This window comes from Echiichthys vipera, assembly GCF_963691815.1.
Source record: "Echiichthys vipera genome assembly, chromosome: 8".
Taxonomy (NCBI): Eukaryota; Metazoa; Chordata; class Actinopteri; order Perciformes; family Trachinidae; genus Echiichthys; species Echiichthys vipera.
Window position 1 is genome coordinate 30,644,851 of NC_139833.1, and position 12,614 is coordinate 30,657,464.

The following is a 12,614-nucleotide window of genomic DNA, read 5'->3' on the forward strand; positions in this document are numbered from 1 at the left end:
TTGTTCAGAGTGAAGTGCTTGTATGATTTATAATGTTCATTTGGAGACTTTGCAAGACACTGTAGTGAGTCTTTTGTAGTAAGATAAAAGAGGGGGACTTGAGAGCAGCCCATAACTCACTCTGGTTATTTTCAAGAGGGGTCAGTGACCTTGGCTTGGAGAGATGGGGAATTCTGCAATACTCTAAATCAATCCACACCACAAAGAAAGGAGAAAAAAGAAGGTACAAGCTGTCAGTCTTTCCTTCCCTCCATTTTTAGTCTGATTCCCTCCAAAGAAGCTCTTGAAATTGGAAAACAATAGCAGTAGAGGATCTGACTAACTGTTTGAGTTGGGGAATGTTTGTATTGGTAATTAAGGTAGGGTGTGACAGTGAATGATTTGTAGAAACTTCAGATAACGTATCCCTGGTCCCAAGACGGTGGCTATCTGTTGTATCTATCAGACAAATATGTCAGCCCATAATGGATTACATTGGCCGTGCTGTAGACTGAGATAAGTTTAAGTCAAGAGAAAGTAGCACATTGTAAAACCAGTCAAAATGATTGACTATCTTGTTGTATTTACTGCCATGGATCTAGTCTATGTTATCTTTTTGAGTACTTCTACTAACTTTAGCAGTTTATTAGTGTTCCATTGTGCCAATTAATTTGAAATTTCCCTTTAAGCTCCCATTACAGACAAAATCCACCTGTGTCGGGGGAAGTGTGTTCTTGTGAGTATGCCTCGCTCTCTCTCTGTGGTCCATTGACGGAGCAGACACCTTGCTCCACATCTCTTCCTGACCTCCCAGCCCCCACAGCTGTCTGTCTTGCTGTATTTTGGAAGGGGTGAGGAAACTGATTTTTTGTACTGTACAGGATATGAGTAATAGCAAAATGAACATTCTGGAAACTGTGCGCAGATTTCAAACTTGTATTCTGGGACACTGTGTAAACCATTAGGACCAGCTGCTCTGATCTTAAAAAAAAAAAAGAATTTGATGACCACATTTGGCCCTGCAGTCAAAGCTTTCTAGTTTGCTTCACACTTGCTTTTTCAGTAGTAGCGTCCTCAGTCAGAACATCTGCACTAATGCCAACATATACAAATTTCAACACATTACTGGACATCTAAATGTACACAACACACACTCACCTAATTGTATATCCATACATCCACATACCCCAGCCAGCCGTCTTTAATTAGGCTACATTTATTTTTTTCTGTGAAAGTACAAAGCAACAACCTACTAGTTCTGCTATCCCTGAGTTTGTACTGGAGCTTTTCCAAATGGCTTTTTTAATGAGACTCCCCATGTTAGATATTATTTTACCAGGAGAATAACATATGACCTGCAAGTTTGTGGTCTCGATCCTTCTCTTGTCCATACTTGCTCTTTCCCCTGCTTTTCCATGTTTTCTGCAGGGTTTGGATTTTATATTTCTTGTCTTTTTGTTTTTTTGCTCAGTTTGCAGAATAAGTACTCTGTCACAATTATAGATGCTTAACGTAGTTTACGCGCGCAACCTTTTCAGACTTTGCTATTGGCAGCTAGTTTTATAATTTTTGTACTTACAGGTTGTCAAAGCCGCAGACCTCTTGTGAGCTGTGGCCTCATTACTGCCGCTGATCGTGCTCTGGCTGACCAACCTGTTGTTATTGGTTTACGTATGCATGGATAGGTGTGTACAGACATGCGCTTGTGTGACAGCATATGTGTTGGCAACACAAGCTTATTTGTGTCTGTACAGGTATGTGCATTTTTGTGTGTGTGGTCTCGCCTCTGTAAACCAGCAATCACAGCCTGTTAGCTGGAGCCCCAGCTGTACTGTCTAAATATAGTTGTGACCACAGTCAGAGCAGACCAGGAAGCTGATTAGCCTGAGAACCAGTAGTCCAAATGGATCTCAGCTATTATAATTTGAGAAGGGTTTCGTATAGACTTGGGGTTACCCAGAGGCTGTTTAAATGGAAGGTTTGGCTTAGGTAGTGGTACTGTATGCTAGGAATGGCAAAGAATGTTACTAGATGGCTCTCAGCCTTGTTAAGAGTTAACAAACAATATTGTGTGAGTGCCCTCTGTTCAGTCTACTCCCTTTTAGATTTCAATCATTCATTTTAATGACTAAAAATAATTTTCTGTCTCTGCTTTATGTTCACATTTGAGCATGTACACAGAGGAAACAGTCAAGGCAAAGAGCACCACAGCTGGTATGGTACTCTCGACTCTGACTCAGGCCCCCTGCACAACAGCATGCCCTGTTTGCCTGATTTTGACAGGGACACTGGACAGAAATACTTTGTGCCAGCCAGTCAGCAAGTTACTGAGCCAAGCAGTCAGCAAGTCCGCCAACTGGCTCGTTCTAGTCCTGGTCCAGGTCTTCGTCACTCAGTCACGGCACCAACAGGGGGACAGATCGGGAAATGAGGCCTAATGTTGTTGAAATACACAAGAGGAAAGCATATTTCATTGGCTGAAATTGAAACACCTAATTTTTCATAGCTCCTGACTAATTTTGATTTCCTTTTAACATATTCCTGGTGGCCTCTGTGTTTTAATAAAAAAAAGTTATTCACTTAAAGGACTACTGTGAGGTCAGAGAAACCCTATTCAATGAGGCACTGATGTTCAAGCCAAGGACCTGATTTCTTAAATTATGAGTCAGGATCCGAAACGGGTTGTGGGCCTACTTCTGGTGGGTCTCCACATTATAAGAGTAGAAGTATACTTTAATGAGTTTTGCTCCCCAGGCTATAGACTCTGTTTCTAATATGGATACTGTACTAAACCAGTAAATTGTATTTTGTTAGTTGCATTCTAAGAACTATGTTTCAGTTTAGTCATTTGTTACTGCTGTTGATTCTGCAGGTATTAGTACTTCTATTTCTACCTCTTGTAGATTTTTGTTTCCTTCCAAGCCTGTGGTAACAGTGAAAGAGCTGCTTGCCAGAAAGCTGTTTACCATGTTGCAGGAAGAAACACTGTCCGTGCCAGCTACTTAATGAAATCCGATGAGTGTCTGGCTGTCCTCACATCCAGCATTCCCAAAACACCCTAATGAGAGTTTCTGCTTCTCATTTAGCTCCAAGATCCAAGTTGCTGTTTGCAAAGAATTGGGCATAATATAATAAGAACAGGTGCATAATTAAAGTTTTAGACAACCACATGCACATGACAGCTCCCCTGAAATGCTATAAACACTGGAATAAGCCAACAATCTTTCATCCCTTGCCAGTCGTCCCATTGAAGTGGCTTTGCAGGCACATTTGCTCCGCATGTGGGGACATTGTTGTTGCTGGGTCCCCTTCACTTTCTTTTGTTCAGCGGTGATATCTGCTATGTGTACACACACACACACATACACACACACACACACACACACACATGGGCATGCATGCTTTGGAACACACAAAAAGGCATGGAAATTGTTTTGATTGATGTCTTGCTGTACAGCATGCAACAGTAGGGATTTCTAATAGTAGAGAAGCATGACATTGCATGGTTCACCATAGTTCCAAATGCACCATATGTTTCCAGAGAATTCAAAATATATATGTGTGCCATCAAGGTAAACTCATTGACCCTGTCAGGTTTTGAGTTTCTCTCTCTTGCTGCCTTTGTTTTTCCTGTACTCTTACATCTCTCTTTATCAAACTCTCTCTCCCTCTTACTGCCTCATAGTAGTCCCCCCTCTGAGACAGCAGGCAGTTAAGAACTCTGGGCTTGCCTGTGTGCAGCTAACAGCTCATGTCACCCTGCCGAACCACCCAGGAGCAGAATAAAGGGAAAGATAAAGAGACACAGAGAGAAGGAGAGGGAGGGAAGCAGAGGAGTTAAACGATTGCAGAGCTGCTGAGCAGAGGGAGAGACCCCGTGACATATCCCACACTCTGAACTGGGACCAGACCAAAATGGATGTGTGATTAAATGAACTGTGATGCTTGTTCTTGACACGCCGCAGCCATCCCTGGAATTAGTCACGGTTCTATTTTCACCAAAAGCACCGCTCAAAGGCCAGCACTACTTTGCTTCCATTACAATATGTAGTCAAGTGAGCACATGTGAACGCATACACAACCCCAAAAAAGTACAGGACAGGGGGTACTGCCAGTCCTCAATAACCCAACTGAAGAACCTCTCAGAACAGAAGAGAGGAAAACAGGAGTGGAACGACACAGGCTTGTTTTGCCGTGTTTTTCCGGTGAACAGAGGTTCCTGGGGACACAGAGAGAGAAAGATAGAGATAGAGAGATGTGAAGGATACAGATCAGTAGTCATGATGATGATAAGTTCTCCATCAGTCTCAGCTCTGTGTATAATGCCATACCTTAGATGGTGTGTGTACATGTTGTGGGGAATACCTCCTTGTGCTGTTGCTCATGTCATGAATGGGATCTTAAGAACTGAGGAGCCATGACTTCACAGCCTGGATAGAAAAAGAGGTCAGAGACCTGATTCAGGGATTTGATGGGCAGTATATGTGTGTCAAGATGTTTTTGTGTGTTGTATTGGAGATGTGCGAGAAGTGCATTTCACTGTGTTTGGATATGAATTAGAGACTTAACAGAGGAGACAGTGAGGCAAATAATACAAAGGAGGGCTTGAAAAAAATGTAAAGCATGTGCGCGCGCGCGTGTGTGTGTGTGTGTGTGTGCGCGCGTGTGTGTGTGTGTGTGTGTGTGTGTGTGTGTGTGTGTGTGTGTGTCTGTCTGTCTGTCTGTCTGTCTGTCTGTCAGATGATAAATGAGAGCATGGTCCACTGAGGTTCTGATGGACAAGGGCCTGGAGGACTCCATCTGACTGTGCTGTTACCTCATCCCCTGAATGCTCAACTCATCAGCTTGTCACACACACACACACACACACACACACATACACACACACACACACACACACACACACACACACACACACACACACACACAAAATCACACAAACTCTCTCCCTCCACACTCTTGGAGACATATGAAATGTTAAATGCGTAGAGATTCTTTTCAGGGTCAGGTTTCTGGGCTGTACATCTCTTCACATAAATCATCATCACAGTCTTGACGGAGGGGAGAGAAGGGTCGGCGGCAAAGAGGCAAACTACACCTACCTGCCAAGTAACTAAGGAAAGCTTGGCTTGGTGACTTGGTACTTCTTCAATTTGATGTTGGAATTTAGTTGTACCTATTTGGCCACTCATGCCATCAATGCGCTGTTTTATATTGTGATGTGATATTGATGGATTCATGGAAGTCATGAACCATTTGTTTCCACCGGTGTCCATTTCATTGAGCGTATGTTGGCGCTTATGTGCGACTCTCCATTCTTTCATTTATAATTGTCACTATATCCTGACTTTCTCTCCATGCACTATCCTTTATCTAACCCTGTCTTTCTCAATCAAATTTCCCTCTCTTGCAGGAGCAAAAGGTCTTCGGTCCCCACTAGAGAGGGTATTTTTGAGCTTCCCCACTTCACTGTCCAGGCCACAAGAGCCCAAACACTTTTGCTCCAAGCGATCTGTCAGAGCTGGACCCACAGCGTGGTCAATGGATCCCCACCGGCACTCAGCGAAAGCCTTCTCCGTGAGGTGTACAAAGCTCCAGGTAAACAACATGCTCTACAATAAACCAAATGAAGTTAACTGAGCTTGCCTGTTCTTTCACAGCATAATCAGGTTTCATGAATTTCTGATAGCTGACCAGGTTAATCTAAAGCCGCTTTCTCATATGAACTCTGGACAATGTCCAACAAATCAGGTCTGGATGTTGTTCGAAGTTTTGCTTTCTCACATGTAGCACACAACAGAAGATTGTCTGTTTCAGATGCATTCTCACTTACTGGAAATTCTTGTATGATATGTTTGGTTTATATGATATATTGGGCCCAGTCAGTCAGGACATTACATACAGCTATACCAAGTAATGTCTAGATAATGTCAGGTTTGCAGTGCATGTGTGAAAGGGACTGCCTGAACAATAGTGAGAGAGAGGGGTGTGAGGCTTTCAAAAAGAAAAAAACCCACATAAGATTAATGTGTTCATTAGCAGATCATTCTGAATTTCAGTTAGAGTCAAACAAACGACATCGCTATGTTCATCTGGTTTCTTTTCATTGTAGTTGACTTATTTAAATGTATATTATCTTTACTGTACTTTGTTTGTTTAGTTCTCCATAAAATAAAGCTCATTTTTCAGTATCATGAAATTGTCAAGAGAGATATATATATAATTGGCTCAACCTTAAAGATATTTGCCTCTCTAATAAAAAATGATTATGATTTCTCAGGGCTCAGCACATCATATGCCAGACTATTATTGGCCCAAAACAGCGCAAAGCAGTGTTCAGATGGTAACTTTTAAGACATATTATATTACTGAATAAATGCCCTAAAATGTCATTTGTAACATATTCCTTTAAATTACTCAAATTACAGTGTCCTGGTTGTGCGTCTCCTCAGCAATGCCGTGGGGAAGGTGCGCTGCATGACCAACAATTTTGTTATTATATTTTTTTAAATATGTTTGTGGGAAATGTGTGCCTCATGAATTTTAGAGTAAATATAGGTATAACAAACCAGAAGGGCACTCAGAGAGTGCAGACCTCCACCAAGGCAATGCTTTGTCTTAACATGTTAATGTCCGCCCTGTGATTTGGATCCACTTCAAAATGGTTCTTCGTTGGGCCATGCTACACCCTTCTGCCAGGTTTCATTAAGATCGGGCCGGTGGTTTTTCTAAAATCCTGCTGACAGACAGACTAACAAACAAACCCACCATCAAACTGAACCAAAAACATAACCTCCTCGATGAGTTCATCCCTTTAAGTAATCTATTTTTAAAGACAGTAACTTTATTCAAAATACCAGCGATTTAATCTATAACTGTAACAGAATATAGTTATGTGTATTTAGTATTTTATATCTGTAATCATATGTAAGCTATGGACAAAATAGCTGCAGACCCTATACCAGAAGTGCGTGCACCAAATATACATGTTCACGTGAGATACTTTGGCATAAAGATCAACTTGTCTTGTGCCCAGTGTGGGGTACTGGACCTGCAGCCAAGGGCGAATTAACTTAACGGTTTTACGCTTCATGTCGCCTAGGATGCCTTAATGGTCAAATAATAAATTTTGCCCCTTGTTAAAGAAAGGGTGGGGAGCCTGAATTCAATAAAACAGTAGCGTTTCTCATGACGGTAGCATCTGGACAGTCCTCTGGAGGGCCAGGGATTTTCCAACTCATTAGGATCATGTTGTTTGGTATGCCGTCAACATTCTCTCTCAGCCAAGTCAGCCAAGCTACCTTTTTCACCGTTGTGCAGCCGCCAAAATTTATGAAACTGGTCTCCCGTGGAGTGAAGTCAAATATTCCTCTCCACTGATTTTCTCTTGGAACGGGGCTTGAATAGAAACATGGAGACACATTTGCACATCTGGTCTGTGTGTTGGCAGGTTAGAAAAAGAGCAGTAAGGAAAAGAGTTTGGGTTTAGAAGGCAAGAGAGTGAAGGGGAATAGGTGATGTGTTGTATAAGTATATGTTTTGTGGGGAAAAATCTCAGCAATAATTCCTATGATTTAACCAAATATGTTTAGTACTGTATCTGCTTTTGAAATTGTGGTGACACTCATAGGTCTTAAGGAAGATGTTAGCTGTCCCAACCCCTCTCAATCTTTGGTGTGACAGCTTAAGTGTGGAAGGGAAATGGAAAATGAGCACATGCAAGAAGAGAAGAAGTGAATTTAGCAGAGTTAACTGTTACTGTTGTAGTGCAGTTTCCTGCACACCCAGTGCAACCTAGATGGATAATTTTGGTTCTTGTGTGCATTGTGGTTTTGTCCACACTGTAGTGTCATGATGGGACCTTGCTGGCTGTCCTGTGCTGGCTACTTGCCTTCTCATTCACTCTGCTCTGTTTGTTTCTTTTAAATAAGGCGAAGTCGGTGTGTTTTCTACAAACCTTAGTGTCATAACTCCTGATACAAAGCTTACTGGAGCTACTGCTCTTTATTTGACATTTTTTAAACCTATCTAATGACAAATATGGAGACTACACTGTTTAACCGCTGACATAGTGCCACTCTTTTGGCCCTCTGCACAACTGCATTTTTCAGCTGATGTGACTTGCCGGCTGACTGGCTGCAACTATTTGTGGTTAAAGCATGGGCCTGTTATAACGCTTGCAGAACTCAGATCCAGATCCAGGTTTCAGTCTTGTGGTCTTTTGTTTGTTCTTGTGTCACCAACCAGCAGTCATCAGCCCATTGCCAGGACACTCACAGAACTCAAACACACACATGCTGAGGCCAAACACTAAACATGGCAAACAAAAGCTTTTCACTTAGAACATGTGCATTTTTTTTCATCCCTTTAGGAATTTTTCCTCCCTTCTATCCTTTTGATGTTACAAGGTTTTTCAATACTGGAAGGTGTTTCATATCGAGGTCTAGCTGATAACACAGATGGTCAGTGTCCTTAGCAGGGGAGCCATTTGGGTATAAGATTTCATTCCCTGTCCAACGGAAATTCCACAATTCAGCAAGGGGGGGGGGGGGGGGGAACTCAACAAAACTTCAGTTCAATCTCAAGGTACTGACAGATTGTAAAATGTTCTTCAAAATAATTGGGGGACGCAGATTAAAGCAACAGTCAGAGACTTAAAATCATTGCAGCTGACTGGAACACAGCCACTAGGACTTGTAAGACTTCAAGTTACTGTGCTGCCCAGTTGTAGCAGCTACAGCGGTAAACCAGCAAGCAGCATATGCAGTGTAGCCTGTGTTTGGGCTACAAGATCATAGACGATCGAGTAAAATCTTATTTTCCTTGAGAATCAGACGCTGTCAGTCACTGCCTGTTGGATGATGGCTTGATTTGTCACACAACTGTCTGTAGAACAGTGATTGAATTTCAATGCTGCTGTAGTGAGCAGATTTCTGTGGTGACACATTTTTCCAGCATTTTGCTTTTGCATTCCAGTGAAGCTTACATTAGTGTTGTATTTTATTGATGAGCTCTGCAGCAAACAGCATGTCATACTTCACGTGTCTGGTTGTCTGGTGAAATCACAGAAGTGCTCCATAGTAGGGTTAGTAATTGTCATTTTGATATCAATCTGCACACTAAACACATCACAATTAACACCCAGGGATTATCATTCTCTTTTAATGATGCCTGTTTTGCCCTTTCAGTTCAATTCAGAGACATTTAAAAAAAAGAATCCTGGAAATGATATCCTTTCAGTTTTTTTTATTTCAGCAAGCAATTTGTTTTATTTTAGCAGTATACTGAAAGCCGCAAAAAGCCAAAACTGAATAAACTTTAAAGTCACTGTACTCAACATTCAGATCATTAATATAGCAGTAAAGAAATATCTGCTCTGTAAAGATATGGTGTAGTTCCATCCTGAGCAGAGAATGAAGTCACTGTTAGAATCCCAGTTTCTCTGTTTGCCTGTCTGTTGTTATAACTGGTCCGGCCACGCATGCATGTGGCTGTGAAAAAACATTTTGTGTTTCACATATTGGGGAGCAGTCTGTAGAAGCTTTTTTCAGTGTTTCGTGTATAGCCCCTGTAATTATTATAAGTCATTTATCACAAGTACTGTAATATTGTTACCATGGTATTTAACAACAACATTATTGCATATTTTCCTCATCTCGTGCAGCCCCATAAGGCACTGTGTTTGTTTTTTGCCGACATTATTGCATGCATTCTTACAGTATGTGCCCAATAGCCTTCAACCTTGTCAGCCAACCAGCAAGGGTAAAAACAGCTTGGGTTATTTTAGCTCTCCCCTCTTGCATTCCCTTCTTATTAACTCTCCTTTTTCCATCTTTTTTGTGCAATTCTTTGCTATCAAAATCACCTTTTTTTCTCTTATCCATATGTCCCTCTTATCTCATTTTGTTGCCGAATTCATTGTTTCTCACAATCAAATTTATAGTCCTCTTACCCTGTATTTGTTTCTGTTTATCCTTTTCTCATGTGATTGTCTCTTGTTTATACTTCCAGGATGCTTTCGTGGTTTGCAGTAGCAGCCATGGTAGTAGTAGTAGCAGTAGTGGTAATAGTAGTAGAGAGGAGCCAGTAATTCCTGCCTACCACTGCTTCTAGCCACTGCTAACCTCAATTCAGCGACACACTGACCACAGTGACCTCCCACACACTACTCGAGTCTGCATGTGTGTGAGTGTACCGTATGTTGTGCATAAGAACAGGGAACGTGTGAAATCTTAGTGCACAAATTAATTCTGTCATTGCTCACTCTTCAGTGCATTGTCCCAACAAATATTTGGATATTCAATGGCTGAAAAGTCAGTGTGCATTTGCATTTCTTGCATTTTCTTCTTTGTGTAATGTGTAACATACACATTACACTAACCCGGAATCTTGCAGAAAATATGCAAACCATGCCAAACTACTCATATGTGAGCCTTTGATTATGATGTTATGACTTGAAATAAAAGCAGTTGCTTAACAACCAGTACAGTTTTTTACGAAACAATTCAAGATATATTTAGAGCAGGGGTTCCCAAACTTATTCAGCACAAGACCCAAAAGAAAAATTTGGTGTCTCCCAGGACTCAAAATTACAAAAATACATCAAAATTCACACAATCAAAAGTGAGGGAATGACAGAAGACACAATCAACATTACCTCAGCCAGAGAGCGTAGACACATTCAGGTCAAGGCTGACTAAAAGAGAGAGAAAGGGATGCAAACACTATCTGCACTGACTAGACAAAGCAAAAAAGAATGCTATTCTCCTGAATTAATTCACATATCATAGCATTTTTTTGCATTCTACTGCTGATTGATGACCTACTGTAATAAAAATGAGTCCATAAAATGACTGAATGAATGGCTGATCTATAGTAATAGCTCTTGCATATTTGTATAGTTAGTTTAATCTCACTGTCAGCAGTCAAATCCCAAAAACTTGTCATCAATCAAATTGACTTAAAGTCAGTGTGAAGTGAATTCAGAGATTTTTTTTAATCTAAAGGTTAGGTTAGAGTAGCGAGCTTGTGACCAGAGTACAAGCGTCTAGCTGCAGCCGCCATTCTGAGGCAGGAAATGCACACAAAAAATACAAAATAAAATCGTTCTTCTATGTAGCACATAATGTTGGTATGCCAGTGCAACAACATAATTATACCCTGCTTTCAGAACTATTCTGTCAAAATAAGACATGTACCTCGTCCATAGCACCTACTTCAGACGTTATCACTCCATTAAATGGCCGTAATCAATGGTTATCAGCCTCATATTTATGGGTTAGAAGATTCCTGCTACACCTACCAGCAGATTCAGAAGGCTTTTATCATCTATTCACATGATAACTGTCGCTATTATCCCCTCTGGTGTCACTTTTTAATAGTCTGGGTCACATTATGAATCCAACAAAACGATGTGACTTGGTAAGGTTTAGGCAATAAACTACATGGTTTGGTTTAAAATACTATAGAACTACAGTATAATAAGAATGTTAACTTAAAAAGCCATTATCTCTCACTGGACGGGGACTCTGGTCACCCGTGGGAAAGTCCTGTGTGTGTGTGTGTGTGACTCAACCAAAACGCCTACCTGTCGATGTTTTACTATATTCCTACCGTGATGCATAACACAGTGGCTGAGTTGTTTACACCACGGGATGGCTGATCCAGTTTACCTTTACAATCGATCATAACGGCCTTCTGAGGCAACTAGCAGGTAGAGTTTGGCCATACCACCTCATATCTAATGTAGTGATAAGAACTTTTAACGCCCATTCAGTTGTTTGACAACAGGCGAATCTGCAAAGTTAGCAAAAATAAGTCTGCAGTGGAAGTGTCAGTACAATTTTATTTTGTGTTTTTTCTGTGCATTTCCTGCCTGAGATTGCCGCTAGAACTGGAAGCCTGCCTGAGAGTGACGGCTGCAGCCAGACGCTTCTCGACCTGAGGGCCATCGGTTCAATTCCCGATGGCCTGGGCACCTGGGCATCTTCCAGGTGTGAACGTATATCTGTGTGAATGTGATCAGGGCATTCCTGAAATAGAAAGCATTGCTCTCAGTCAGTGCATTTACACGCGGTTTAAAAACCAAATTATATTCAGGTTAAGGTCATAGTCGGGTTTCTCAAACACCATGTAGGGGCGGCTGAGTGGTTAGAGCAGTCGCCCCATGAGAAAGAGGTTCAAGGTCCTCGCGGCACCGGCTGTGGGTTTGACTCCGACCTGCGGCCTTTTGCTGCATGTCTCCCCCTCTGTCCTATACAATAAAAGGCTTGAAAAACTGCCTTAAAAATAATCTTAAAAAAAACAAACAAAAAAAAACATGTAAACACCGTACCCCGGGTAAAATCGGAGTTCTCATACCACGGTTTACAGACCTATATAACTGGGGTATTCGTGCATGTATACAGCCTTCCCGGGTTACTATCGGGTTTCGAGTCTGCGTATCTTCCGTTGGTTATAATTACCCCTCCCCACTCCGTGGCAGTGGCCTTTGACCCAGAAATATAATAAACCAGGAAGCAACAGCACCGAAAACAATGTGAAAAAACAACAACAATAGAGCGTTACCTTTAAACAGACGGAGGACTTTGCTATGGCAAGTAACATCACTACCAAGAAGACCCGTTTCTGTCGTA

General features: G+C 41.5%; 1 protein-coding gene across 3 annotated transcripts in view; it reads left to right on the forward strand.

Moving 5' to 3' along the window:
• The window catches only part of vps13b (vacuolar protein sorting 13 homolog B), a 387,717-nt gene that overhangs the window by 81,093 nt on the left and 294,010 nt on the right, over positions 1-12,614 (forward strand). For all 3 annotated transcript variants that reach the window (XM_083918688.1, XM_083918687.1, XM_083918689.1), the window contains exon 17: positions 5,393-5,577. In XM_083918688.1, coding sequence (XP_083774814.1) covers positions 5,393-5,577 — 185 coding nt within the window. The remainder of the gene's footprint in view (positions 1-5,392; positions 5,578-12,614) is intronic.